The sequence below is a fragment of the Chroicocephalus ridibundus genome, chromosome 9 (genome assembly GCF_963924245.1).
Source record: "Chroicocephalus ridibundus chromosome 9, bChrRid1.1, whole genome shotgun sequence".
NCBI classification, from domain to species: Eukaryota; Metazoa; Chordata; class Aves; order Charadriiformes; family Laridae; genus Chroicocephalus; species Chroicocephalus ridibundus.
The window spans coordinates 2,913,156-2,937,584 of NC_086292.1; the positions used below are offsets into that span (position 1 = coordinate 2,913,156).

At 57.3% G+C, this 24,429-nt stretch overlaps 1 protein-coding gene across 1 annotated transcript in view; it reads left to right on the plus strand.

Moving 5' to 3' along the window:
* Positions 1–4,761: 4,761 nt before the first annotated feature.
* SLC16A2 (solute carrier family 16 member 2) overlaps positions 4,762–24,429 on the plus strand; it is a 34,502-nt gene continuing 14,834 nt past the window's right edge. The window contains exon 1 of the mRNA XM_063345467.1: positions 4,762–5,086. Within this exon, the coding sequence (XP_063201537.1) occupies positions 4,765–5,086 (322 nt within the window). The 5' untranslated portion in view covers positions 4,762–4,764. The remainder of the gene's footprint in view (positions 5,087–24,429) is intronic.

The following is a 24,429-nucleotide window of genomic DNA, read 5'->3' on the forward strand; positions in this document are numbered from 1 at the left end:
CAACTCTACAGATTAGGAACTGCTCTTTCTGTGCCCGCCCCGGAGCTGTGGGAGGGGATGGTTTGTACCTGGTGTCTCTGCCAGTGCCAGGGGTGCTGCCACGCGGTTTGGGCAGGCAGCAGCACCCACGGAGCTGAGCAGCACGCTCAGCCCCAGGGCCAGGCTCTGCCCAGGCGTGGGGTTTTCACCCAAGCTTTTTTCCTTTCCCACTTGCAGGTTGGGCCTTAGACTGGCGGTGCCCTCCTGCTGGAGCTCAGCTGCACGAACCAGCCGCACTGACGCTCCTCTGCCCCCCGGGGCAGCTCGCCCCGGAGATGTTTGCACTGGCTTTGCCCTGGGCCATGGGGCAGGACCTGGCAGCCCTCCTGGCCACGCAGCTCGTGGATATGCTCTGGGCTTGCAAACAGCGTGGGGCCAACGTCGTGCTGTGCTGGAGCTGGGATGTGCCCCCCAGCCTCCAAACCAAGCAGCTAACGGGGAATTCACTTTGTCCCCGGATAAACTATGCAGTTATTAGTTACTACCACTAATTAATGAATCATGGGAACAACTTATCCTGGCGGCACAACCACAGACTTCCCTGCTAGCAATGCCCTGAACACCTCAGGGTTTTAACCCGCTTGGAGTCCACAATGGCTCCCGCATCAGTGGCGCTGGGGGCTGGCACAGCGGCGCCGGGGTAAGCACCCAGCCAAAAACCCCGCGACTCCAACCCTCCATCACACTCCGCTCAGCAAACCACGCGCCCTGCACCTGGAGCCGGATGCCGGGAGGCTGCCAAAACCCGGGCTGCTCCTCGGTGTGGGTCGCAGACCCCCAGCCGGCGCAGGAGGGGGTGCCAGGTGCCATGCTGCCGCACGTGCCCGCCTCCCGCACAGGCTGCTGCAAGGGGTGAGGTAATCCTGGGTAATTCCTGACTTCCATGGAAATGCCTCCAGGCCGCGATGATTATCGCTGTAATTAGCCTCTCTGATTTTTCTTGGTGTTCTATAAAATATTAATTTACAGCTGGATCCTTGCCTCCTTTGTGTGCCGGCTTGAGCTCTTCCCGTCAGCAGAGCATCTCTGGCACCTCTCGCCGAGGTCCTGCGGGGTTACGTGGTGGAGCCGGGGTGGCCACTGGCGGCTGGACGGTGGTTGGGGTTGGTGGCTCCAGCTAGGAGCTTCCACTTCCCTACAGGAACATGTTCTTGTAGCTCCTGTTTCAAAGGAAAGATGCAAAACCAGCGAAGTACTCTGAGAAAGCGCCCTTCACACCTCCTCACCTGTGCGGTGAAGGTGAGCGGGCAGCTAAACCGCTCCAGAAGCCCTTTAATATGACATAGATCCATCTCGTTGCTCTGTTTGGGCCAGAAATAGTGGTTTTGCTCAAGAGCATGGTAAATTGGACAGTGCAGTGGCTGTGTCTGAGCTGGACCACGTTCCCCAGCCAGCCTGCAGCTGCTGGAGTGAACACAGTGCTGAGATTGCCACCACCAAAACGACGCCAAACGCAGAGCTCAACGGCACATCGTGCCTGGAAAACCCACTGCTCACACTAGCACTTTTGAGTTGCCTCATTTTTCTGCCAAACTAAGTAGAATTGACTTTAATCTCGCTATGCCACCACTAATATTTTCATCCCGAACGTTGAGGAGGTCAGGCAGAGAAAGGATGCTACGGCGTGTGTTTTGCCCTGGCAGGCGGCAGCCCCACGGTGCTGCCTGTGGCCCGGCTGCCCACCGTCGGGGCTGCTTTCATTTGAAGGCAGCCCTGGCATCACTGCAAGCGCTGGTACTCTGGCTGCCTTCTCACCGTGGCAAGCCTTGGCCGCCAGGCTCCGCATCCCAGCATCGCTGCCAGTGGGTGACCGCTGCCATGTCCCTTCAGGCTGCCCCCAAGTTGTTTGTTCCTCTGGGATAATGTATTTGGTGTCTTTGTCAGGCCAGATGTAATGGTTGTCTTAACTACGGCTGAAATTTAAAGCGAAAAGCGTTGCTGATTACGGGCGAGCAGGGAAGGGGTCGTGCCCAGCATACGACTGTCCCTGCCAGGAGCTGCTCGCTACCGGCGCTGTTTTCCCGGCACTTTCAGCCAAACACCAGACACTGTCAGCGATGTTTTGTCCTTGAGGTTTGCTCAGGACAGCCCTACATGTCCCTGCACCGGGCCATGCCACTGTGCGATGCCTGCTAAAACAAAGCTGGGATTTCGTATTCTCCTCCGAGGCCACATCCTGCCATGATGCTTCCCAAGGTGTTCCCATGAGATACTTCCATTCGGTCCCTCTTCCCCTTCTGCAAAACCAAAGATATAACTTTTGTAGCTGCCAATTCCTTTGGCAGAGGCTCTGGCACCACATTTTGGAGCCAAGCAACAAGCTGCTGACAGCGATGCTTTGCCCGGGCAACTGAAGACCTGTCGGCCACAACATGAGGTGCTGCCTGCCAGCTCTCCAGGGACGTCAGATGCGGGTCCCAGAGACCCCGGCTCAGCCACAGCTACCCACTGCATCCCTTACTGAGCTTTCCAGGCCACAGCTGCCTCCTGGACCTGAAGCTTCCTGAAGCCTCCACCCACCAGCGCAACCAGCCCAGCTCTTTAACCCCCGCTTCATTCCAAATCCCCTGGCTATTTTATCCCTGGCCTCCCAGCCTTATCCAGCCCAGCCCAGAAAGCTGCAGCGATCCCTGGCACAGCCAGGGCCAGAAAATGCTCCGGTCAAGGCACTGTGCAGCCATCATCCAGGAGAGATGCTGCTCAGAGGGTTTTGTGTCTGGTTCAAGGTCCACAGTAATATTAACCCCCCGCTTCCCACTCTGCAAGAGCCTTCTGCTGCTCTGGAGGGGACAAGTCTCCGTGAGATGGTGTGTGCTATGGTGAAGGGCTCTCCCACCTCTCTCTCTGCTGTTCTTAATCCAGCCCCAGCTCTGCTGCTACGGGAAATTAGTGTTTTGGGGGGCACCTCCCCTGCACACAGCGCAGGGTACCCCAAACCCCTTCCCTCTCAGATTGTTGGGGTTTAACAAAATAAAACCAGCAGGCCAGGAACCTCAGCTGGGCTCTATGGTGAAATGGTTATTAAAATTCCATGCTGCGGCTGCTCATGTCGGCAGAGGGCAGTGGAAGATGCTCCCAAACCTCCCAAGCCTGCAGAGATGGGGATCCGGGGAGGAGACTCCACCAGAGAGGAAGGGAAATAAAAATGCAGTTCCTCCAGCAGCGAGGCTGACCCAAGCGCGGCGTTACCGCCGGGCACCCCGCCGGCTAGGGGGGAATTTGGGCTCATCGATCGGCATGGCGGCGAAGTGGGAAGGCGAGGGGAGGAGGTCGCATCTCCCACCGTCACGGGTCTCGCCAACTCACACACGGGCTGCTGGGAGCCAGGGAGAACCACTGCTCATCCCCTGGGTGAGAGGAAGCGGATGGCAATGGAGTAGTCCCAGAGCCGGCAGCGATTCCCAGCTGGAAGCAGGCAGGCAGGCCGAGGAGAGGTTTTTCTGGCTGTAGCAATGTCCCAGAGGGTCTTCACCAAGCCCGGCAAGATGCAGCACGTAGGCAAATGTGTTCCCAGCCCGCAGCACCCCCGCCCATGGCCGGGTGCTGCTCTCCGTCGGCGGGAGAAGCGGGGAGAGGGTGCTGGTGGTGGGGCCCTGCCTGCCGCTTCCCTGCCGGCTCCGCAACCGGCCCTGCTGCCTCGCCAGGCGCTGGTAATTAATACCCCTGGAGGTAAAGAAAGAACAGCGTGAGGTTGGGATGTATTATTTTACTCTGATAGGAATCTGACACTGACACAGCCATTAGGGTAAAGAAAGAATAATAACTTAGACTTGGCATATATTAAAGTGTAAATACCTTCGGCGTGTGAAAAGACAGGCTTTAATATATTGGTGGGTTTGTAACTATTTATTGAAAGAAGAGAAAAGGCAGAGCTTATTGCAAAACAAGACAGAGGTGAGAGAGCAGCTCCCCGCCGGGTTTCTATCGCCATCGCTAGCCCTCCTGTCCTCCTCAGCGAACCCCAGTGCTGGGGCGATGCGGGGTGACCCACGGTCCTGGGGAACACCCCGCAGCTGGGATCAAGCTGCAGGCTCCTCGCCTCGCTGCCCAGCAGCGAGAAACCTGCCCGTCTCCGCGCTGGTGTTACAAAAACGCTCTCAAAACTTTTTTGGGGTGTGAGGGATGCCGGTGAGGCAAAAATCCCACTGAACCGAAATAAATCCCCTCGCCGGGGGGGGCTGCGTTTTGCCACATGCACCCTGCTCCCGGTGCTTCGCTTCCCTCGGCCGGGCTAGCGGCCAGCAGGAGCATCAGCCCCGCCGCGGCCATCGAGGGGCCCCCTTCGTGTCCCCCCGCTCCGCGGGATGCTCCCGGGGCCGGGGGGCGGCCGGTGGCTGCCGCTTCGCCCCGGCCGGGCCCCGCGGGGGCGGTGCTGGCGGCGGCCCGCCCCGGGGCTGCGCCCGCCCGCAGGATGCGGCGGCGGCGGCGGGGGCGGCCCGACGGGCGATGCGGGGCCGCGGCCGGGCCCGGGGCCGCCTTTAAGCCCCGCGGGCGAGGGGCGAGCGCGGTCGACGCCGCGGAAGCCCCGCCCGCGGGGGCGGGGAGGGGGCACGGCGGAGAAGTCGGGGGGGGGTTTGCGGGCGGCCCCCGCCGCAGGTAGGGACCGGGGGGCCGAGCGGCGCGATGGAGGAGGAGGAGGAGGATGGAGGCGGCGGAGGGGAGGCGGGGAGTGAGGCTGCGGCAGGAGGGGGCGGGCGGGGGGGCCGGCCGGGGGGGGCGGCGGGCATGTGGGACCGGCTACGGGGCAGTCGGGCGGCGGGCGGCGGCCGGAGCGCGGCCTCGATGGCGCAGCGCGGCGAGAAGGAGCCGGCGGCGGGCGAGGGCGAGCCGCGGGCCGGCGCCGGCAGCGGGGCCGAGCGGGGGCCCAGCGGGGCCGCCGCGCCCTTCCAGCCCCCCGAGGGCGGCTTCGGCTGGGTGGTGGTCTTCGCCGCCGCCTGGTGCAACGGCTCCATCTTCGGCATCCACAACTCCTTCGGGATCCTCTACATGATGCTGCAGAGCGACCTGGGCGAGGGGAAGAAGGACCCCGCGCTGGAGTTTAAAACAGGTACGGGGCTCCCCTCCCCCGGCTCTTTCCCGGCCCCGAGGCAGGGCGAGGAGGGGGTGTCCCGGGTCGCCACTCGGGGCTTGCGTGAGCGGAGCTGTCAGCCCGGGCCGGGGGAGCGGGGGGAAGGAGCGGCGGCTCGGCCGGCGCTGCCTCCCGGAGCGCACCGAGGAGGCGGCGGGGCTGGAAGCTGCTGTTGGGATGCGTTGAACCGCGATTGCTCCCTGCCCCCTCCATCCTTGTAGCCGTGGCTATATTTATCTCCAGCAGCATCATGTGTTTCTAAGCTCCGATGTACTCAATTAAAAGTAATTCATCTGAAAAGCATGCCCTTAGCGTCTCCTGCCTGGTGCCTTTTGGAGTAAGGAGAGTAATGCTGGTGAATCAGCTGGTGTGTGTGAGCCACCCCCTTTATTTTTTTTTATTGTTATTTTGTTATGGGTTTTTCAAGCTGTCTGTCTGTCTGCCTTATCTGCCGGATCGTGCTTGGGGGTGGGTGCAGGAGAGCATCTGCCTCGCCGACACGCTTCCTCCGAGTCGGATCCATTCAGTGGGAAAGCCTACGTAGGGCAGTCTGGCAGCGCAGCCTGCACTGTCACACCGAGGGCGGTGCGGGGTCTCGAGGAGTTAACATCCCTTAGTAGCAAGACCCACAAACTGCCCCCAGGTGTGTGTTTTGGTAGGACCGACAGGCTCAGCCAGGATCGAGGCTGGTCGTGTTAACGCGGGGAAGGGACATGGCTTGCTGCAAAGCCCCCACTGTTTAGGTAGACTTGGCAGAGGGACACCAGTTTGCCAGGGTGGTGGTCCCAGCAGGTCTGTGACAGACACCAGTGTCGGGAGGCCCGGCCTTGTCCCAGATCTCGGTATCCTCCCCGAGAAGATCACATCCATCCCCACAATGGATGCCCATGGCCCACCTTGCTTTTATCTGGCGGTAGGGACAAACGCTTGGCGTTGAGGGACCCTGCTTGTGGTGGAGTCCTGACTCTGAATGGGGTGCGGGCAGCAGTCAGAAACCGAAGTGGGAGTGTGCTGCGGAGAGAGGCAGTGGTGGTGGGACACATGGGGACCTGAAAGTCTTATTTTGGTGACCAGTGTTGCCCGCGTTCCCTTCACTCAGCTGAGGCATGAGTGGTGATCACGGTGATGAGAGCACCAGATGAAATCCATTATGAGATACCCCACATCCACAGATCACAAATCAACTCTGCGATACTGTTACCGGAGAAACGATGCGATCATGTAATTATGGGCAGTAACGGAGTGCCGCAGAGAGCTGCGGACATGTGGCCGGTTGTAATTAGGGTGATTGATGGGCTGTATGAGTGTGCGTGTGATCCCCAGGAAGCTCATCGCGTAGCTCTCTTTCCTGCTCCCTGTGATCGTATCTAGAAAGCCTAAGGCAGAGGCTCTGAAGGTAGAAGCGGTAACAAAAGAAATTAAATACTGCAAGCTCTGGTGGTTTAAAGGCTCCATGCCCAAGACAGAGGTTGTAGGAGTCAGCATCTGCCTCTTATTCCTGCGATCTATTTATTTATGGCTATGACCGCACAGAGGCCTCGAAAAAGAAGGACGTGTGGGTGTGCGAGGTAAATCCGGGCTCGGTAATTAAATTGCCTGGGTGACGAATATATGCATTTCGGTCCGGGCGCTTAATGAAGAGGCCGTTCGTTAATAACCCCTGTGTTGCGATGCATCGGCCGAGCGCTGCCTCTGCGCTGGGAGGCTGCGGCGCAGGGGCTGGGGCGGATGCCGGCGGCGGAGAGAGGTGTCGGTGATGGAGCCCGTCTGCGGCGGGGAGCGCGGTACCTCGGGGGCTGCAGCTGCGCTGGCTGGGGCCGGGGGCAGCGGGGTGCAGCGTGGGGGCCCCCCTCCAGCCCTTCCTCCCTCGCTCCCACCCCTCCCCGCTCAGGGTTGCATAATTTCCCCGCGGCGCTCGTTTGCGTGCAAACATAATCAGGAAAATATTGTAGCTCCTTTCCAAGCGCTAAGTGATACGGCCTTCCTGAAAAGACCGGCGCTGTCTGTTTGTCCTCCGACCTTGGTCTGCTCCTGACGGCTGCAAGAACAGCCAGACCCCGGGGTCCCCCTCGTCCCCCGCCAACCAGGAGCAGGTCAGGGGGACAAGGACCCTCTCCGCGCTCCAACACCGGCGTTTGGCACGGCACGCGTCGCTTAGCCCTTTGGCTCTGCTCTTAAATCTCCCCGCTGTTCTCAGGAAGGTGGGTTTGTATCAAAGACGGGGTTTGGAGGCAAAATGGGGAGTGATGTTGTAAGCCGGTCAGGCATCCCTTTTAAAATAGGGTTATGTTTATGCTAAAGCGGGTACTAGTCTGCACTAAACAATAGCCGCCCCAGCACACGGCTATAATTATCAAGGTTTATTTCTTGTTTGCATTGGTCACGTTTTCTCGCGTTTGATCTTGAGAGACGCAGGATCCGCGGAGTTCAGGTTTGGGGTCAGGCTTTGAAAACAAATCCTCTCGCAACAATGCATCGAATGCATAGGCTCCTTTGTTTAAAAGAAATATACTGCGCCGCGTATGTCAACAAGCAGCGCCGGGCTGAGGCGGGCTGGCTGCTGGGACCACCGCGTGCCCCTTCGCGGCGGGACGCCAGAGCCGGGACTTTTGCAAGGCACACTCTGTGCTTTCGGGTTTGTTTTCTTTTTTTTTGGGGGGGGGGGCGGGGCGGGAAGCAGAGGACCTGGAGGGGGGAGAACGCTGAGACTAGAACGAAAAAAAATAATATACATGGGAGCACTCAGCCAGGAAAAAAAATATCGGTCTCCTCTGCTGGAGAGGTGTTGAGTGATGCTTGAAAGCGTTTGCCGGGAGATGAATGGTGGCATTTCCCTCCGGTTGTACAAGGCTCGTTCCGGTGACGAGGGATCCGCAGGGCACGGCTGCTCCGGTGCCGGCCCCGCCAGGCGCAGGCTGAGCTGAGCCGAGGGAGGGATGAGCCATCCCGGCGCGCTCATCTTCCCCAGCTCCAAAAGCCAATTTGAGTGGCAGAACGGTCCTGGTAAGCATTAACTGGGCATTGACCCCCTTAAATCTGCTTAAGTTTGCTCTGCCGCTGCTTGGATGCTCTCCCAACCTTGGGAGAGGTGAGTGCGAGGTGAGCCCGTCCCCGGCCAGGGCTCAGCTCTCAGCTGAGTAGGTCCCGCTCCTGCCCAAGCCACCCGAGGGTGCCGGCGGGGTGCTCTGGCTACCCAGGGAAGGCCAGGAGGGCGGCACTTCTCGGTGCGTCTTGTTCCTCCAAACGCATCCTTGGTGCCGTCCTCGGAGATCTGGCAAGCACCAGCAGGGCAGCCTGGAGAGGCGCATTGATTTTTTTTTTTTTTTTTTTTTTTTAAAAATCTCTATTTATCTTTTTCTTCTTCCCTCCTCCGCTTTGTGTCAATATCCCAGGTATAGATTAACTCCCTGTGCTTAATATTTAATGTTTCGGTTGCTGGAAATGGGAGCTGGAAGCACTCAGAGAGGTGGCCTGAGAAGCCGGTCTGGTTTGGCCACGGCTCCTCTGAGTGCGTCCGTGTGTCCAGCAGCATCCTCCGGTCTGTGTGCAGGGACCTGGGGAGCAGCTTCCCCCTTTTTGTCCAGCTCCAGCCGGGGAGCGGAGGCTGATGGAGCGCCCCGTGCCCGGGGAAGCCGGGCCGGTGCATGGACCATCGTATCTCCATGTGCCCATGAGGCCAAGGCACAGCTGATGTCATCTTTATATCTGAATTCCCATCTGTTTCGGTGGGGAATTTCTTCGCGAGCACTGATTTTACATCCTTAGGACAAGTGAGCTTAGCTGGGAAAGGCTGTTTTTACTGCAGCATCGTACTGGAGGCTTAATAAGAAAGAGTGAGTTTGTTTCTTGGAGAAAATAAAGCGTTTCAGTGCTAATAGTCATAGTGAAAGGTGGGGAGGAGAAGCCGCGGACTCCTCTCTGGGCTGAAGAAGAGTCCCAGGACGGGTGAGCATGGCTGGAGCTGAGAAGGGAAACCCCAAGGAGAGCGTAAATTGCAAGAGGTAATCCTTGGAAATGGTCCCAACTAAAATTCAGCAATACTCCATGGCCTGGATGAGACCGAATAGGGACGGCTGCCATGAAACTGCACTTCATTTAGCCCGCTGCAACGAAAGGCATCTCCCCCGGGTGTTGGGTCTGGGCTTTGGGAAGGGTGAGGGCACTCTTACCGACACTTAAATACAAATTACCAGCTGGTGGGATACAAGACCTGTGATGGGTGTCATCACCCAGTGCTGGTGCCCGGGAAGCTCCCATCTACTGAAGGCGATACTGTGGTTGTCACCTCCTTATTCAAATCTGCAGGATTTTGCGCTTTTATTAATTGTCAGGGAGCTGCCCCGGTCCCGTTTCACAATTCGAGGGCCCTGTGGACCTTTGTGTTGCTGGGGTCTTCCCCACGTCCGTCAGGGTTTCCAGCCCTCCTCCGCATATCCTAATCCTGCGGAGGGATGCGCTCTCATGAACAATATTTGCATAGCCTGGATGGGGATGTAAATCCAGCAAAAAGTGCTCCTAAAAAAGCCCTTTATCACCCAGCCCTGCTATCTGGGGAGTGCAAAGGGCACTGCGGAGCTTTTCCAGCTTCACTGGGGTTTCCCATGGCAGGATGCCGATGTGCCAGTGCCGGGCTCTTCCCCGGCTCAGCTTCCCACCGTTTTGGGAGCTGGAGCTTGTGGTTGCAGCGGAACGGGGGCGAATTTCGGAGGAACTGGGTTTTCGTCGCTTGAGCTGGGTGCAAGGTGCCGTGTGAGATAAAGCAGGCTGAAAAGCAAACAAAACACAATCATGTCATTAAACCTGGTTCTTGGGGCCGTCGGGAGCGATTAAGGTTATTAGGAGGCCAGAGCGCTGTTTCTAAGGGAGGCTCTTGTTTTTAAAGACTGCAGGGGCCCTCTCAGCCAGGACACTTGCCATTTTAGTGGTTTTTAATTTATTTTTAAGTGTCCTCCAGCAGCCAGCCAAGGAGATACCCCAGTCTCGGTTGTATTTTCCAGTGGCCATCGTCCCTGAGTGGTGGCAGCTCCTGTGACCTTGCTGCGGTGTATGAAGAAGCAGCGCATGGGGTTGTGCAATTGGTTTGTTTTTTTTTTTTTCTTGGTCCTTTTCACTTAACAACAAAACAAAACCCACCCCACCTTGCTGGGATTGGATTGTAGTTTAACCTTCGAAGGCGCCGGGTTTCAGCGATGGAGGGTGGGCTGGGAGGAGGAGGAGGGATTGGCAGACGAAGGGGTCGGATGCTGCGGGGTGTGGGGCCGGGCTGGATGCAGAGGCGCAGGGTGAGATGGGGCATGATGCGGTGCAATGCCACGGGGCTGGGGGGTCAGCAGCAACGGAGCGGTTTCATCTCCCCTTTGGGGGGGAAATCCACGAGTCACCCTTTAATCCCCTTAAAAACCCTCAGCAGCTGGAAGCCGACCATCAGCCGGGGTGGCCGACATCCAGCACCTTAAAATAGACCTGACCCATCAGGTTGGGTGAAAGCTCGTAGCCAGAAGGCGCCGCTGACCTCGCTGGTGGTGCCCGTTGGGCCGGCTGCGCATAGCTCGCACGGGCGTTGTCACCAGCATCCTGCCTCATGTCCCCGGGGCAGCTCCTCTGGCTCCCTCCCTCCTTATCCCGCTGTTACGGACGCGTCCGCTCGCGGGGCTCATCCCGCTTGGACCGTCAGGCAACCCCCGTCCCAGCGTGGACCAGGCAAGCAGTGGGAGAAGTTGTCTCCCCAAAAATCCGGTGGCGTGATGGAGACCACCAGGCTGGGTGGACGTGGAGCTGGGGCTGCCGGCTCCCCCGTGGGGTTTGTAGGGCTGCTTGGGGAAGGAGGAATAACCCGAGTTTCCACCATCCCAAGGCTGGTTTTGTATCCTGCAGTGCGCGGGGGGGAAATTCCCACTGGGGACAGGGGTGGCAGTAAACAAGCGCTGCTCCTGCCGTGCTAACGGGGAGCTAATCCCAGTGGGATGATGGCACCGGTAGCTGCTGCGCCAGGCGGGGATTTGGATCAGTCGGCACCATCTCGATATAGGGCCCGGGTGACCTTTTGCTTTTTGATCCCGGTGACTCCTTGGGACCTCCGCCAGAGCAGCGTGGCGAGCGTGCCAGCAGTGAGTGACAGTGCGGCTGGGCGAAGCCATGCGCGGGCTGTCAGGGACCTCGGTGGCGTTTGGGTGGGTGCCACCGTGCGCTTGCCCGCCACCCCACTGCCCCCGTCCCAAAGCAGTCCCCCCTTGCTGGACACCACTGGGGCTTCACCCTGGCTCAGTAATTGGGGTTTTGCCCACTTTGGCTGGCGTCTGGGTGCCGTAGGGAATTTTCTGGCACCAAATACCTCGGTCTCTCCCACTCTCTTTTTTGGGGAATGGTGACCCCTCAGGCGTTCCCTGCAAGCCAGGCAGGGCATGGAGTGGGATGCCAGCTTTTCCCAACCAGGACAGTGGCTGCGCACCCACCTCTCGCAGCCCGCAGTTTCCCTGGGGAATCACTTTTCCCCAGCTTTCCGCAACCACGAGCCTGTGTGTCCATGGCGTGACCATACCTGCTCTGGCAATGGGGGGCATGAGGAGTGGGGACCCCCGTACGCCAATATAACACGCGTGCAAAAGTGCTGCTGCATCCATTATGGCAGGGATTTGTTGGGTTTTCCCTTCCTCTTCCTCGAAGGATTGATTATTCCCTATTGTAAGGGAAGGAGATGCTGCTTTTTGGCATTCATCCCTGCGGAAAAAGGCCCGGTGGAGGGGTGTGTGCCAGGCTGGGCATCGCCTGGGGCCCCTGCCCGGCTCTCGCGCCGGGGCGTTGCTGGTGCCCGCCGCGGGCACTGGGGAGCTCAGTTCACTCTGGGCTCTTTGCGTTCATCCACCCCGAGACAGTTGGGGCGGTTGCAAAACCCACATGACGTGTGCTGGGAAGTGCCGCAACACGCTCGCTCGCAGGCGCGAGCCATTCCATTCTCTCCCAGGCACCTCGTACAACAGGTCCTGCCAGCTGCCGGGGCAGGCGGGACGCGGGGCTGCCTGCACCAATCTCCTGCCTGCACCAATCTCCTGCCTGCACCATCTCCTGCCTGTGGCACCCTGCCTGCACTAATCTCCTGCCTGCACCACTGCCTGCCCGCAGCACCTTGCCTGCCCCCATCACCCTGCCTGCACCATCTCCTGCCCCTGGCATGGACTGTGGGCAGCAAAGCTCTTGCCGCTGCTTCATCCTCCATCAGTCACACCCAGGGGCACAGCTGTGGAGGGTGACACAGCCCTGGGTTCCATTAGCACATTTTCAGGCTTTCCACACCACACACACACATCCCTCCCCCCCTCCCCGCCCTCTTATTTGTAGATCCCTAAAATAATACCTGCTGCAAGAGCTCCCCACCACCCCCGGCACATCCCTAGAGAGACGGAGCGGGGTGAAGCATGGGGGAAAGCCCTCGGGAACAGCTGCCAGGTCGCAGCCCTGTGCCCGTGGTGGTTTGCTTTGCTGGGACTTGCCTTGGACGTGCCTCGCAGCCGCGCCATGCCCTGCCATGCCGTGCCGTGCCGTCCTCTGCGTGAGGAGCAGCTCAGGGCACCCCGAGCAGCCTCCTGGGCTCGCGTGGGGCTGGCGAGAGGATGGCGGTGGTGTGCTGGCAGCTCGGCCCCATCACCCCTTTGCACCTTCGCTTTCACACCCCAGGGGAGCTCCAGCCTGGCAATATCCCGTACCTCCATCCCTGCGTCCCCAGAGGAGCATTGCACTGCATCGCTGTAATATAAGCTCCCGGCGCTGTGTCCCGGTGCAGGCACCTCCGCGCGAGATGGAGATGGTATTTTGGGGTTGGCACATCTGGTCTGCAAAACCCTACGGTGGAGGGTGTAAGCTCACCGGACCCTGTTTTTCCCCATCTTGGGGGATTTTTTTGGCTCTGGGTTTGGATTTAGCAGCTCGGGGATGGTTTTTAGCTGATGCGGAGCGGCGAGCAGGGGAAGCCCCGTGTGCTGCCGGAGCGGCGCGGGCGCTCGCTGCATGGGCTGACTTGTTGGGGTTCACCCCGGGCGAAGGCTGGGGCCCTCCTCGGGGAGGAGAAACAACCCTCCCGCAGCGCCTGCAGTGAAGGAACCATCATCCCATCCCTGGGGACCAGCTGAGATGGGGACCCCAGGGGCACGCAGCAACCCCCCCTCCCTGCGCCCAGCGGCATCCCCCAAAAGCCTTTTCTTGGCCATCCCACATCGGGCACCCAAACAAAGCTTTTGTTTCAGCCTCTTGGCCTTAATCTGTCCGCCCGCAGATCCTGTGCGTAAAAAGGAGATGAAATCCCCCCCTCTCGGGGGGCTGGTGCAGGAGCCGGGGGGGTTGGTGCTTGCCAAGGAGTCAGGCGTTGCGGCCGGGGGGTTTGTACAAACCCTGCGCGAGGCTGGGGGGAGCTGGCGTCGTAAAGCTGGAGCCCGCCAAGGTGGAAATCCGATCTCCTTAAGTGGGGGTTGTGCCTCCTGTGCACCCTCTGAATGGGGTCCGATGGAAAAAAAGTAATCATCTGTGATTAAAGATTGACGGTAATTACATAATGGGTATGCACCAGATGATGCCCAGACAAGCTCCCTCCTGGGATTCCCCAACTTTTGGAGTGTTTTAACTTTGCAATCATCCTAAAGTGCTTCCACTATGGGGGGTGCGTGTGTAATTATTGATATTAGGGCAGCACCCAGCACGGTTGTACAGGGCTCAAGCAGCAGCACCGTGGCCACTGGAGATGGGCTTTGTGGGCGACCTTGCCTCCTCCGATAGCCCGGGCGGTGCTGGGGTCAGGCACGGTCAGGCACCAGCAATGGATCTCCCTGTTCCATACCCAGCATTGCAGTGGCAGAAACAAATCAAAAAAAAAGAGAGAAAAGCTGCTTTTTGGGTCTATCAGTGAAGCGAGCAGGGCAGCCGGGGACGTGCGCTGTCTCCGTGGCCAACCAGTGGTGAAGAGGCAACGTCAAGACCTTCTTGACGGTGGGCCAGCTGTTAATCCATGTATTTTAGCAAAACCCCATTTATTTCTTAAGGTCTGTGCAAGCAATGGAAGCGGGGAGCACTGGGGGTGGGGGGAGCTTGTCTGGGATTAAATTTGCCTGAAAGCCAAGCACGCCAAGCTCGCGAGCCTGGGGAGAGCTTAATTAAAGTCAAAGGAGAAGCGTTTCCAAGAAAATCATACGGGGTATTTAAACGGGATATTTTTGTTCTGGGCCCAGAATGTCTCCTTTCCCTCTTCGGTGTCAGCTTTAATAAAACAAAATGAGATCTCCAAGAAAAACAAATTGGAGCTCTTAAAAGGCGCTGCGGAGATAAAAATCAGTAACACTGTTGCTGGTAACACCTTGGGTTATTAAAACGGAAAGAATGCTAACGATGCGATTTGCATCGGCCTTTCTTGTGGCTGCGCCCCGGCAGGAGCCCGCTCGCCTCTGGGCTGGGGCGGGGGGCACAGGCGGCTGCGCTGGCCGGGCGGTTTGGGGTGTTATTTGGGAAACGGTCACGCGTGGGGGATTTTGGAGGGCTTTGTTGTGCTTTCCCGAGGCTGGCGGAATACTGCTCTGCCGAAAGCTGGCGGGGTCGGCAGCAGCGCTGAGGTCAAATATTAAAATACTTGAAAAAATGGCAAGAATCAGGATTCAGGGGACGCCGAACTTAAAAAAACACATTAAATTAGGGCTGATCTTGGTGGAAAGGATGCCACAGCGCACCAGAGCTCTTTCAGAGGTGATGAATGCGTGGATGAAAATACCAAGCTGGACTTATTATGGCCTGAGAGCTGCTGGGTACGGCTTTGCCCGGCTCGCTGAGACGCCAGGCTGGTGACGTGGGTTTGCACTTTGGTCCCTCGACCATCCGCTTCTGCCTTCCCGCAGGAAGAGTGGATTAAAAGCCGCCTCTTTTTTCCCATGTGCTTCCATCCTGGCCAGAGCTGACTGTCTCCTGGTGGGAAGCTGGCGGAGGCCACCTGGGTGCCCCCCGAGGTCTGCGGGGATGGCAGCGGGGTGGCGTGTTGGGGGTGATGCTGCCGACCCCGGTTCAGGGCGAGGAAGCCCAGCGCTGCCGTGGGGTCCTGTCTGTCTGTCTGTCTGCCAGGCATGAGGACGCTTTTGGACAGGGGGGCTTTAAAACGCCCGGCGTGATGCCGTCCACCCCATAGACCCAGCGGGACAGGGGTGCAGAGGCCAGCTCCTGCCTTGCTGCCGTGCCCAGCTCCATCAGATAAGGCAATTATAGCTTTATCGCTTAATTGCAGGGTATAATAATAGCTGAGAGTTATTGAGATAGGACGTTGCCAAGGGGTGAATATTGGCATTGTCGGGTTTTTGTTATGTGGGTTTTTTTTCCTTTATCAAAATAAACTCCGTGGGGCCTCGGCGCTGCTGGAGGTGTGAGGTCTTCGCGGGGCTCCTCCTGCCCATACCCCGCCGTGTCCCCCTGCCCACGGGGAAATTCAGCATCAAATAGAGCCGTGGCAACCGCCCCCGTGCCGGGGAAGCTCGCCCGCAGTTGGTGAGAAACAGCCTGGGAGAGGACGGGGTGAGGACCGACGGAGATGTTGTCAACCTCTTGCTGGACGGTGTTTCCCTTGCACCTTGGGAATGCGGTTTCCATCCCTTTGCAGGTTTTTCCCGTCCTGCTTGGCAGGTTGCGGGATGCATGCTCGCATGTGGGCATCGGGCTGATGCTGGGTAGCATGATGTCCTCGGGAGGGGGAGATGGGTGTGCATCCTAAAGCCCTTGCACGAGGATTTTCCATGTGAAATGCTCGACCGGTGCCCCTGCGCCGAGGTGGCCAAAGGAAAATTTTGTATTTGAAATTTTTTGGAATTTCAATTGGATTTTTGAAACTGAAATTGAAAGAACAAGCTCTTGTGTGTGGGAGAGGTGAGTCGGGCATCGAACCCGATTGCCGGAATTCTGCTCGTCTCCGACACGCCAGTTCCTGGTTTTCCACTGTCCCCATGGAACGCTGTGGCTGTCGAGGTGGCCGTGCACTCCCAGCGTCGGGATTTGGGGCATTTTCCTGCCCAAACTGGCCTGGCCGGGGAGTTTTCTGCCTTGAAAATGGGGATTTTCAAGACCCATATTGGTGCAGGGTGGGTTTCTCACCGAGAACTGAAGTTTTGCCTCGTTTTGTCCTGACATCTGCAGGGTGGGGAGATAAAAACTCAGGACATGTGGGGACAAGAGATGGTGGCCCTTGGGATCTGCGTTTTGGGAGAGGGCCTTTATTAAGGGAGATTCATATAAAATCAAATGTGTTGCCCACAGCTAAGAAATCAGGGCAGATTTATTTATTTATTTTAAAGTTGTTAAACTCTGCCCTGCTTCAGTTCATCAACCAAAGCGTGAACCAAACAGCCCCGAAGTGGAGGTACTTCAGGTCCTGATGTGACCTCTGCCTGGCTGTTAACCCTCGCTGGCCCATCCTAAAATAACCCAAAGATAAGATTAGCCCCAATCTGGATTTCGGAGCTTGTTTCCTTCCCTTGGGACAACATCCCCCTGGCCCCAGGTTTCCCAACCACCCCGTCTTCAGCCTTCCCCCACCAGGGTTTGTGCCCCGCTGGCCTCAGAAAACAAAACACGTCATAGAAAAAAAGCAGAAAGCAGTTTTTAACAGCAGGGTGGCAGGGAGTTTTGCTGCTCAATGAGGGCGGTTGCTTAGATTTTTATTGTGGGATGAAGAGGGAAGGAGGAGAAAAAAACCCACAAAAACCCAACCAAAAAGCTGTTGGGAAGATGATGCCAGGCTGAGAAGCGGGAAAAGCATCGTCTTTGGGGGTTTTAATGTTTCCTCTGCGTCTGAAGCAGGAATTAGCTATTGCAAAATGTCAAGCATTGCCGGGTGATGTTGGCCCCCTGGCCACACGCTGGCACTTTTTGCAGCAGATAGCCCTTTCTTTTATCAGCCGGCTGTGCCGGGCAAAGCTCAGGCTTCGTCTGAGCATTTGAATTTGGGAAGATGATGAAAAGCTGAAAGAGCAGGATGCCGGGGCCGATGTGCAAGCGGCAGGTTGTTGGCTGGTTTCCCCATTAGTCAGGGCTGGTGACGAGTCAATCTCCTTTTCCATTTTCTTATGAATGAATCAGTTTTGGCTCAGCCCGATGGTCAGACTGGTTAAGCGAGAAGCAGCTGATATTAGTCTCATTAGCAATGGAGACAGAAGCCAGCCCCTCCCCAGCTCTGCAAGCGCCGCGTGATCCTTAGCTGACCTGCAGCCGCCGTCTCGCTGCCTGGTGGGACTGGCAGCAGCACGGGACCCCCCCGAGCCCCGGCTGGGGGAGAAATTGTCTCCTCCATCACCCCGTTCCCTTACACCTCCATGCGCCTCCCAGCTCCTCGACACACTGAAGCTTCATGGCCAGGTTAAACCAAGTGGTGGATGCAAACGAGGATCTGCATCCTGCGCCTTCTGCTGTCCCCGTGCATCTGTCCTTGGTCACCGACGCAGCACAGATTTCTAGGGGGGGAGATTTCGGCTTCAGGTTGCCTGCGGTTTCTGCTCAGCTGTGTGGGGAGCACAGCTCGGCTGCGTTTGCTGCTCCAGTCCCAAGGTGGCCCCAGTCCAGAGTTGCCCCTTGGCCACAAGAAAGGGCTTGACAAAGAGTCGTGGTCAACGGCTCGATGTCCAAGTGGTGACCAGCGATGGGTGGTGTTGCTCATGGGCCGGTACTGGGACCAGTGCTGTTTAACGTTTTTGTCGGTGACAGGGACAGTGGCATTGAGTCCCTGAGTGCATTCTCAGCCAGTTTGCCAATGACACCAAGCTGTGTGATGCGGTTGACATGCCTGAGGGATGGGATGCCATCCAGAGGGACCTGGACAGGCTGGAGAGGTGGGCCTGTGCCAACCTCATGAAGTTCAGCAAGGCCAAGTGCAAGGTCCTGCACATGGGTTAGGGTAATCCCTGGCACAAATACAGGCTGGGCGGAGAATGGATGGAGAGCAGCCCTGAGGAGAAGGACTCGGGGGTGCTGGCAGACGAGAAGTTTAACATGGCCCGGCAATGTGCGCTGTCAGCCCAGAAAGCCAACCGCATCCTGGGCTGCATCCCCAGCAGGGTGGGCAGCAGGGCAAGGGGGGGATTCTGCCCCTCTGCTCCGCTCGGGGGAGGCCCCGGAGCTGCTGGGAGGGCTGGAGCCCCTCTGCTGTGGGGACAGGCTGAGAGAGCTGGGGGGGTTCAGCCTGGAGAAGAGAAGGCTCCGCGGAGACCTTCCAGCCCCTGCCAGTCCCTAAAGGGGCTCCAGGAAAGCTGGGGAGGGACTCTGGAGCAGGGAGGGGAGCCACGGGACGAGGGAGAATGGATTAAAATTTAAAGAAGGGAGATTGAGATGAGATCTGGGGAAGAAACTCTTGGCTGTGAGGGTGGTGAGCCCCTGGCCCAGGTTGCCCAGAGAAGCTGTGGCTGCCCCATCCCTGGAGGGGTTCAAGGCCGGGGACTGTGGCATGTGTTACCCAAAGCAATCCCACAGCTGACACTTGTGGAAACAGGGCAATTTGGATCTCTGCCCCTACCCTAAAATGCAGTATTTCCATGGGGAGGAAGAGGAGGCTCCCTGGCCATGGAGGTAGGACTTACAGCTTTTAAACCTCAATCGCAGGAGGACCAAAACTTACCCAGTAACTGATAGAAACCTTCATTAACCTGCCCTGTTATTTATTCCGATTTCAAAGCCCTTGATGCAGCAAAAAAGTGAAGGCATTTCTCTGGGGGAGCACATTAATGTTTCACTGGTCTTCGAAGCACTTTGCTGCCGAGGCACTTTGCGCGGTCCGGGCTGTCCCCAGCTCCCCTCGGCCTCGTTAAACATTGCGTGGCCCCGGGGAAGCCACGGCGCGGCTCTGCCCGCAGCCGTCGTGTGGGCTAACGCCCGCGGGGGGTTGCTTTTTTAATATATATGTATATGTGTGTGTATACACCTAGATGCACACAGGCATATATATATGCACGTATATGAATGTGTGTGTATATGTATTATGGATGCCCATTCAAGGTGCATCGGGAGGAGCTGGCGGGCTCGGGGCTGCGTTCCTGAGATGCTAATGGGAAATGCGGGGTCGGGTACCATCCCGCCCAGGAAACCCCGACTCCTGGGCCGTGGCTTTTCTCCACCCGCCCCGAGCATCAAAGGGCAGGGCTGGCCCGTCCCCGCACCGCGGGGCGGCTGCCGAAGCCACCCAGCGTCTGAAAAACTTTCAAATGAGAGCAGGTCAGCCAAAAGTAACAGCCCATTGGCAAAGGGGTATAACCTGTTCCTTGTCAGGGAAGAAAAAAAATAATTGAATAAAATAAAGTATTGCTCTTCTTCAGTTTCCTTTAGCTATCGGATTTGCTTAATTACAGCATGGTCTATTTTTCTGAGATATCCAGGTGTTCTCAAATGTGTGCTTTAATGTAAGGAAACTCCAAGAGATTAAAAGCACATGGATATTTTACCCCTCTTTTGGCCTCCGGGTGTTTGGTGTAATGATGATACGCAAGTCTCGCATCGTTTGGGGATTTTTTTCCCCATCAGTAGGCTTCAGGAGCACTATCCAAAGGCATTAGTGTCTCCGTACTGGAGACCCAGGGGAAGCTCTCTGGCACTGGAGGAGGAAGTAATTTCCCGATGGCCATCAGGAGAAGAGCCCAGATCTTCCGCCACGGGGCGGTTTTACCGCACGGACGCAGCTGGGGCAGCCCAGGATGCTTCCCTGGCTGGCTGCCCGCTCGAGGGCTCTGCTCAACCTGCTTACAGACAGCTTTTCTTCATTTATTTTGATTTTTAAAGATAGTCGCTCAACGGAGGAGACTCCCCGCTGGATCCCCCATTGCGGTCAGTCATCACCTCGTACCCTCGCGCCGTGGGAGGGTTTGGGCTGGGGCTGAGCACCGGGACCAGCCCGGGGATCCGTCGTGGGAGAGCCCCGATGGAAGAGGCCATTGCAGGGAGGTGTTATCTCCTTTGTGAATGGAGCTCGGGGGCAAAACAACTTAAAAGCCGACTGGCGCAGCCTGGAGAGGGGCCTCCCTTCAGAAAGCACCCGCAGCTGCCGCCGAGATATTCTCTTTCATATTTCTAGCCCCGTATGTAGTCTGGTATTGGGCGGACTTTGTCTTCGGGGAAACTGGGGCCTTGTTGGGTGTAAGCAAATAAGTAACATAACTGAAATACTTCGATAATATTCGGGAGGGCGGCTCTGCTTGGGTGCCGTGGGGGAAGCATCGCTGCCGCCAGCGCTCTCCGTTTCAGGGTGCTTGCCCCAGGGGGGCTCGGGCTGAGGTTGTCGCAGCATTTTTTTCCCCCGAAGCTTGGGTGGGGTCCGTGGGGTGGTTATGGGATCGGGGGTGCTTGGCAGGGGGGGGCGCTGCAATGGGGCAGAGCTGGCGGTGCATGTGGCTGCCGCTGGGAGGAACACGGGGGATGCCTTCTTCCAACCTCGCTCATCCTCAGGGTGCCCCAGTCTTGTCTGAGGGATATGGAAAGGTGTCTCCACTGAGCACCACACACCAGGGACGGGTTGGGTCAACTGGGAGGCATGGAGGAGAGGAGGGGGAACGATGTGCAGTGCTGAACCTGTGCTGGCGTTGTTTCTGCTAGAGGAGGGAAGGTGCATCACTGCCTTCAGCTCCCTAAAGACTTGCAAAAAAGTTAATAAGCTGTTCTCTCTGTCCAGTGAGGGGCAGGTTGCAAAGTGATGCGGTGAAATTTTGCAGCAAGGAAGGTGTTGGTTGGGAGAAATACTTGGAGTGCAAGAAGACCAGCCTTTGTGTAGGGGAAGGCTGGAGACGCCCATCACCGGAGGGTTTGGAGAAAAGGCTGGGCAGAAGTCTGCAGGTCTGGGAGGAGACCATAGATGTCCTGCAACACCATCTATTTGTCTGAAAAATGGTGGTTTCAGTGTCTGCGCTGGGTGGAGGAGCTGTGGCCAGGGCTTCTGGGTTTGGTCTCAGGCGGGCTGTGACTCTCCCCTTAATGGTCAGGGCTGGCAAAGGGCTGGAAGTATTTTTCTTTCTGAGTATCCCTTAATTAACTGAAAGGGGAGGCTGTCAAGTAGCCGACCAGGAGGGGAAAAAGAACTTCGTGAGCCTGTGACCAGCCCAGCATTTTGCCTCCATTTATTCTCCCCAGCCTCTTTGTTTTCCCTTTGAAAAAAGGGTGTTTTTCTCTTTCCCTCCATTTAACTACTATTTATTTGCTGGTAAGTGGAAGGAATTCAGCTGGGATCAGCCCGGCTCCTGCCAGCAACTGGAGTTGAAAAGTTTCCGTGGGGGAGATGTAAGAGCAGAGCAGGGGGGTTGTTTTCCACCCACCGCCGGTCCCTGCGTCACGGCCAGCCGGGTTGGGTGGGTTTAATTCTCCTTTTTTTTACCGGGATGTTGACAAGTGCCTGTGGGAGTTACAGTGGGAGGGGCACGGACCCAGGCTGAAGGGTTTTTTCTCGCCGTTAATGGGAAACAGAAGATGGCTCGGGAGAAATTTGGCAAAGAAGGAAACTTTTCTGTCTCTTCCAGCTTGGAAAAAAAGCATCCCTTCTCACTCCAGCCTCCCCGCAGAAGGCGGAGGGTTCCCAAATGCAGCCCAGGCAGCGTTTGCTGGCAGGAGAGGAGAGGAGGCAGAAAGTGCCCGGTGATTTCGCAAGGGGTGGAGCAGTCTTGGGCCACCAGCCGTGTTTTGGGAAGGGTACCCAACCTGCCTCCCGCTGGGGGCCAGGAGCTGTCCTGTCTTCTCCCTGAGGGGTTGGGATGCCCCAGGTGCTTTCATCCCGGAGTAATGTTGGGGTTTTGGGGGTCCCACAACCATGTCTCGGGTATAATATGGCCATGTAGATGGAGATGTGATGCCAGTGGTGGGTTTGTGCTGGGCATAGGCACCTGTAGGGATGCACACGGATGCTGCGTCTGACCGGGAGATGGACCACTGACCTTGGCGTTGAGGGCCCTGTTGGCTCCTGTTTGCAAACGTGGTGTTGTCTTGGATGGATGAACATGTCTTGCGGAGAGGTCTCTTGGTGCTGGTGGTCTCCAAAGGGAGATAAAGCGGTGGGGGTGAATTCCTGAAGCTTCACCACCCCGGTTCCCCAGCTGTGCTGTCCTCCCAGTTGTCTGTGTGCTGCAGGAACTGGTTACCAGTATGAGTCTGCCAGTTACAAGAAGCGGCCATGGTGGGGATTCAGAGGAGATAACATGTTTTTGGGCTGAGGGAAGAGGAAGAGTGTCACCACCTTCCACAGGAGGATGGTCGTGGCAGGACGTGAGTGCTGAGCTGGTCCCAAGCGAGCGCTTTGCATGCTTGTACAAGCGACTGGAGGAGGTTAATCATAGTCAAAGCCCAGTGAAGTTTGCTCAGGTCATGGCTTTTCCAAAGGCTTAAAATTTCGGACGTGCAGCAGCCGGCGTCTGGGGCCACAGCTGACCCACACCGTCCTGACGGAGTTAATCATTGCCGTCTGCTCTGGGACCTGCTGGGCTCCAGCAACGGGAACCATTTCCCCAAAACCACAGGGTTAGAGGCCAGCACATGGGGCCTGGAGGAAACCCCAACCTGTCAGGGTGCGTTGGGCTGGGGAGAGCCAGGTCCCCCAACCCTGATCCTGACCCAAACCCCTAATCCTGACCCTGAGCCTAACCCAAACCCTAACCTTGACCCAGACCCAGGGCCTGACCCAAACCCTAATCTTGACCCTGACCTTGACCCAAACCCTAACGCTGACCATAGCCCTGACTCTAACATTGACCCTAACCCTAACCGTGACCCTAATCCTGACCCAGACCCTAACCCAAACCCGAATCCTGACCCTTACCCAAACCCAAACCCTGACCCTTTACTCTCCCTTTCATCAAGGTTGATACTGTGTTCATTGCCCTGTTGGAAGCAATGTGGTCACCCAGAGCAGGGCAACCTGGAGCAGCTGCTGGCAGCCGCTCAGGAGCGCCCCGCTCTCCCTACTTGCCCCAGTGGGCCCCATGCTGCCATCTGCGCTTGGGGCTGGGTGGGGTGGGAAGGACCCGGTCCACTTTGGTCACCCAGTCCCAGCTGGGAGGTCCCAGGGGGCTGCTGGTCCAGCCCCGAGCTGCTATGCTGGATGTGGCCGCTGCATGCCGGGAGCTTGTAAATCCCAAATCGTTCCAAATTAAGCCCAGGAATCATGAAACTTGGGGTCTGGCCCTCATCTGCTTGCCTCACTGGGGGTAGGTTCTACAAAATGGGGCTGGGGGCTACTGGTGGTTTCCCCAGCGTGTTTCGCCCCCTCTTGACACTGCAGAGCTGCCAAATGAACACAGGGGCTCCTAACCTTTGGGTGAGTGTGCTGCATCACAGCGGGGAGCTGCATCACAGCTGGGGAGAAAAATTGTATGTTAAAAAAAAAAAAAAAGGAAAGGTGGAAAAAATCAGGAGGAAGGTCTCCAGGGTTTGGCACTGGGTGTTTGGGTGAGCACTGGGAGCTGTGGGAGAAGCCAGACCCTGGGCCAGTGCTGGCAGTGCTGTGCTCGCTGATGGTGTTCCTGATGCTGGAAGAGGGTTTTTTTATATATATATATATAAAAAAATACTTTCTTCTCCCTGTGGGTGTGTTTTGAAAAGGGGCTTGGGAACAATGAGGATTAACAAGCAGATAGAGAATTAAATGCAGGGTTTGAGTCTTCAAATGTGTGCACATTTCAGAGCGCATGTTTGTGCCAAGATAAACTCCATCAGGAATAAACATCGTTTTACATGAAAGGCTAATTACAGATTGGCGCTCCGCGGGTGGGAGGAGGGAATTTTCACCAATTAAAATGGAACTTTTCTGTTTTTCATAAAATTGCTGCATTAAAATGCAGCCAGGGGGCTGGTGAGGTGTTTGACAGCACAGTTGAAGGAGGGGATGCTCGTCCCAGGACATGTTTTTTTTCTCCCAGTACTAAAGAGGCTCTGCCAGTTCATTCGGGCAGGAGCTGTGGGAGGGCACTGGTTTTGCCCTCCGGGCGTAGAGCCCTGGGCTCTCACCCAGGGAATCACAGAATCGTAGAATGGTTTGGGTTGGAAGGGACCTTAAAGATCATCGTGTTCCACCCCCCTGCCCTGGGCAGGGACACCTCCCACCAGCCCAGGCTGCTCCAAGCCCCGTCCAACCTGGCCTTGAACCCCTCCAGGGATGGGGCAGCCACAGCTTCTCTGGGCAACCTGGGCCAGGGGCTCACCACCCTCACAGCAAAGAATTTCTTCCCAATATCTAATCCAAATCTCCCCTCTTCCAGTTTAAAACTGTTCCCCCTCATCCCATGGCTCCCCTCCCTGCTCCAGAGTCCCTCCCCAGCTTTCCTGGAGCCCCTTTAGGGACTGGCAGGGGCTGGAAG